Raw genomic sequence first — 4,679 nt, forward strand, 5'->3', positions numbered from 1 at the left:
AAAAAAAAAAAAAAAAAAAAAAAAAAGAATGGTGTAGTATTAGGAGTGGAAAGATTGTAGAACCTGTAATAAATTTCTCTTATATTGTTTATCACAGTAAAATATTCACCTCAGGATAATAGAATTAGCACCATCCTTTCTGGGTGGATACTTTTGGGAACAATTGTATTTTGAGCCAATATGAGAATTAATTTGGTGATCAAAATTATCTAAATTTGGGTATGATGTATACCTAAAGCAATTTTTAATCTAGAGTTATTTATTTACTTGAAAAAGAATGGTGAAGAAACGGTTTTTTTGTGTGTGTTTGTTTTTTGTTTTTCCAGAAGAAAAGTTAAAATGTGAAACAGAAGTTTTCTTTCTTTTTTTTTTCCTCTCTTTTTTTTTTTTGTCTCCACTGTCACCCAGACTGGAGTGCAGTGGCACTATCTCAGCTCACTGCACTCTCCGCCTCCCGAGTTCAAGTGGTTCTCTTGCCTCAGCCTCCTGAGTAGCTGGGATTATAGCTGTGGTTGCAACCATGCCTGGCTAATTTTTGTATTTTCAGTAGAGATGGGGTTTTGCCATGTTGGCCAGGCTGGTCTCAAACTCCTGACTTCAGGTGATTTCGCCCGCCTTGGCCTCCCGAAGTATTGGGATTACAGGTGTGAGCCACTGCACCTAGCCAGGATATAGGAGTTTTATCATAAAGCTGAAGGTTCACCAGATGGGAGATGCTTTTGGTTTCAGCAATCTTGAAGATCTTTTTAAAATTTGTTGGTACTTTTTTAAACCTCAGTATATAAAGTATAGTGAACATATTTGTCAGTGACTTGAGATGTTACCATATCCTAGGATACTCATTTTTGATATTTCTCTAATGTATAAGCAGATATACTTGTTGGATGTGAAACAATAGGAAGTCTGGCTAATTTTCTTATCTAAAGGTATTATGTGTAAGGAATAAACACATTTCCATTAAGAATTCAAGATGCTTGGTTAAGTTTATTCATTTTGTTATTTTTATTTTTTAACTTTTTAGAGGTGAGGTCTTTCTATGTTGCCCAGGCAGGTCTTGAACTCCTGGCCTCAAGTGATCCTCACACCTTGGCCTCACAAAGTACTGGGATAACAGGCATTAGCCACTGGTGCCTAGCCTTATTGTCTTAGTTGATTTTGTTATAGTATTTAAGAATTTCAACAGGGAATTGAAAGAAGTAGATTTTGGGTTAACTTACCAGTTTCGAGATCAATGATTCATACTACATGTAGTCAAACCCTGTGACCTTACAACTTTTCTACTGTATTTAAAAGACTGATTCAGCTTACTGTTGCATATTGGGAAAAGTAAAAAATAATAAATAAAAGACTGTGAAATAACTTGAATTAAATTTCATAATCCCATATAAAGGATAGCAGTGTTTTGTTCCGAATTATTTATGGACACCTAAAGATAACCACATACTACTTAATGTGATATAATAGTAAATATTATACCAGTTCAAGTTCTTTGGTTAAAAGCAGTAGAAATCAACTCTGGCTAACAAGACAAAAAAATAAAAAGAAAAAAAGATTAATTATCAGGAATCTATGAGATAGCTTATAAAACTGAAGGGAATATCAAGAGCCTGATCCTGCATGGCTCCAGGAACCCACGTTGAGGGAAGCAGTGCATGCTCTCTTCAGAGGGTGGTGGCTTCCAATTGTTTCGCATCTTTCTACCCAACATTCAAAAATCAAAGTGTCTGGCCAGGCGTGGTAGCTCATGCCTGTAATCCTAGCACTTTCGGAGGCCAAGGCGGGCGGATTGCCTAGCTCAGGAGTTCGAGACCAGCCTGGGCAACATGGTGAAACCCCATCTCTACTAAAAATACCAAAAAAAAAAAAAAAATTAGCCACGCATGGTGCTTGAGCGCCTGTAATCCCAGCTACTTGGGGGGAGTCTGAGGCAGGAGAATTGCTTGAACCTGGGAGGCAGAGGTTGCAGTGAATTGAGATCGTGCCACTGCATTCCAGCCTGGGGAGCACAGCGAAACTCCATCTCAATCAATCAATCAATCATAATTTTATTCATCTTTTCTACAGAGTTTATATAAGTAAGTTTAATCTTTTTATTTTCATGTGTCTGATGCTTTTCAATGATTTTCGTCCTTTTCTGTGTCTTAGGTGTATTTGAAGGCTCCCATGATTCTGAATGGAGTCTGTGTTATCTGGAAAGGCTGGATTGATCTCCAGAGACTGGATGGTATGGGCTGTCTGGAGTTTGATGAGGAGCGAGCCCAGGTAGGGTGACGTCAGGCTTTATTGAGCATGGTCCCTTTATTTGTAGTCCCTAATCTTGCCTTTGTCTGGGGACCTATTTTACGCAATCTTTAAGTATAGAAAGTATTATGTTGAAGCAATATTGAGGAATCCTGAAAATGTTGAGACTCAAATTCTGATCCTGATTTTGGGAAACTTTTTTCTTCAGCAGTTCTAAATTTCATGGGTTATTCGTATCTGCTCAGTGGGGGCTCCAAAGTCCAGTAAGTAGTTCTTTAAAATATTTGTTCTTGATCTCTAGAATATTATGAATAGGGAAAAAAGAAAAAGCAGTTCAAAATAAAATGTAGGAGCCGCGCTTTTGGAATGCTTGAGTGAGGAGCTCAACAAGTCCTCTCCCCAGAAAGCAATGATAAAACTTGACAAAAATTGTTTTAAAAAAAAAAAAAAAGCTGGACGTGGTGGCTCACACCTATAATCCCAGTACTTTGGGAGGCCAAGGCAGACAGATCACCTGAGACTTGAGGTCAGGATTTCAAGACCAGCCTGGCCAACATGGTGAAACCCCGTCTCTACTAAAAATATAAAAATTATCCAGGTGTGGTGGTGCACACCTGTAATCCCAGCTGCTTGGGAGGTTGAGGCACAAGAATCGCTCGAACCCAGGAGGCAGAGATTGCGGTGAGCCAAGATGGTGCCAGTGCACTCCAGGCTGGGCAACAGAACAAAAGTCTGTCTCAAAAACAACAACAACAAACCACACCCATTTAAGGCCTCATGGAAGCTATTGAATCTCAGTAAGATCAGTGACTGTCGTGTTTTAGTCAGGAGCTGCTCCCATTCCCCAGCTGTGTGGTCCCTCAAGTTCTTCCTGGGCAGGCAGGGTAAGCCATGAGCACTGGTAGATCTGTTGTCCTGCCAAAGAGAGCTGACTTTATTAAAAGTAGGGCTTGGGAAAAAAAAATCCATGCCCAGGCATATTATTTAAAATGATAGAGGTCTCATTTGCAAACAATCTGGCAAAGCTAATGTTGCAGAAAGCAACGAAATGGCAGACCAGCCAGAAATTTATCAGGGAGATTCAGGGAAAGAGATAGGTAAAGTAGACCCTAGTAAGATTACACTCATGTCATCCAGAAAGCTGTATGCATGTACAAGGCTACATCTGCTCTGAAGAGAACACAGAAGGCCCTTGCATGCTACTTTTCCCTGGGTGAACACAAGATAGACTGACAAACTCCCTGAACTTTGAAAGCATTTCCCCAAGCCACACACAAGTCCAGTGACAAAAGGTGGAAGTCTGCTGGCTCAAGGTGTTTGTGTAAAACCTCTGACCAATCATTGGCTGACAGCTGAACTATGCTGATCCAGGGACAACCCCCCAGAAAGCAAGACTTAAAAAGACAGCTGTGCACGGTGACTCCCGCTGAAAATCCCAGCATTTGGGGAGGCCAAGATGGCAGGATCACATGAGCCCAAGAGTTAAAAACCAGCCTGGGCAACATGGTGAGACCCCATCTCCACAGTTTTAAAAATTAACCAGGTTTGGTGGCATGTGTCTGTAGTCCTAGCTACTTAGGACGCTGAGGTGGAGGGATCGCTTGAGTCCAGGAGTTCAAGGCTACAGTAGTGAACTATGATCATGCCAATGCACTGCAGCCTGGGCAACAGAGTGAGATCCTTTCTCTGAAAAGAAAAAAAAAGAAAAACTGTGCAGTGACATCAGAGGCTGTACACTGCTGAGGAAAACAGACTCCTCAGAATTAGTCCAGGCAAGTCAGTAAACACACAAGTGCCAACAACAAGCTGAAAGCAAGGATCAGAAATCAGAGTTGCTACAGTATATTATCTAAATTGTCTAGGTTTCAACAAAAAGTTATGAGACATGCAAATATGAAAATGCGACTTATACAAAGGGGAAAAAGCAAGCAATATAAACTGTCTTTGAGGGGGCGCAAATGTTGGTTCTTAGTGAGAAAGACTTCAAAGTAGTTATTATAAATATGCTCAAAGAACTAAAGGAAAATTCTTTCCTTTTAATATTAAAGGAAATTATGATGGCAGTGACTCATCGAGTATATCAATAAACAGATCTAAATTATTAAGAAGTATCAAATAGAAATTCTGGAGTTGAGGCTGGGTGCGGTGGCTCACTCCTATAATCCCAGCGCTTTTTGAGAGGCCAAGGCGGGCAGATCACCTGAGGTCAGGAATTAAAGAGCAGCCTGGCTAACATGGTGAAACCCTGTCTCTACTAAAAATACAAAATTAGCCAGGCGTGGTGGCGCATGCCTGTAATCCCAGCTACTCAGGAGGCTGAGGCTCGAGAATCACTTGAACCCGGGAGGTGGAGGTTGCAGTGAGCTGAGTTTGTACCATTGTACTCCAGCTTGGGCAACAAGAGTGAAACTCCATCTCAAAAAAAAAAAAAAAAAAAA

The 4,679-nt window shown here is 40.6% G+C and overlaps 1 protein-coding gene across 3 annotated transcripts in view; it reads left to right on the plus strand.

The window, feature by feature from the left end:
- CBFB (core-binding factor subunit beta) overlaps positions 1–4,679 on the plus strand; it is a 77,776-nt gene that overhangs the window by 40,182 nt on the left and 32,915 nt on the right. For all 3 annotated transcript variants that reach the window (XM_025371569.1, XM_025371568.1, XM_025371567.1), the window contains exon 4: positions 2,146–2,262. In XM_025371569.1, the coding sequence (XP_025227354.1) occupies positions 2,146–2,262 (117 nt within the window). The remainder of the gene's footprint in view (positions 1–2,145; positions 2,263–4,679) is intronic.

Source organism: Theropithecus gelada, chromosome 20 (assembly GCF_003255815.1).
Source record: "Theropithecus gelada isolate Dixy chromosome 20, Tgel_1.0, whole genome shotgun sequence".
Lineage (NCBI taxonomy): Eukaryota > Metazoa > Chordata > Mammalia > Primates > Cercopithecidae > Theropithecus > Theropithecus gelada.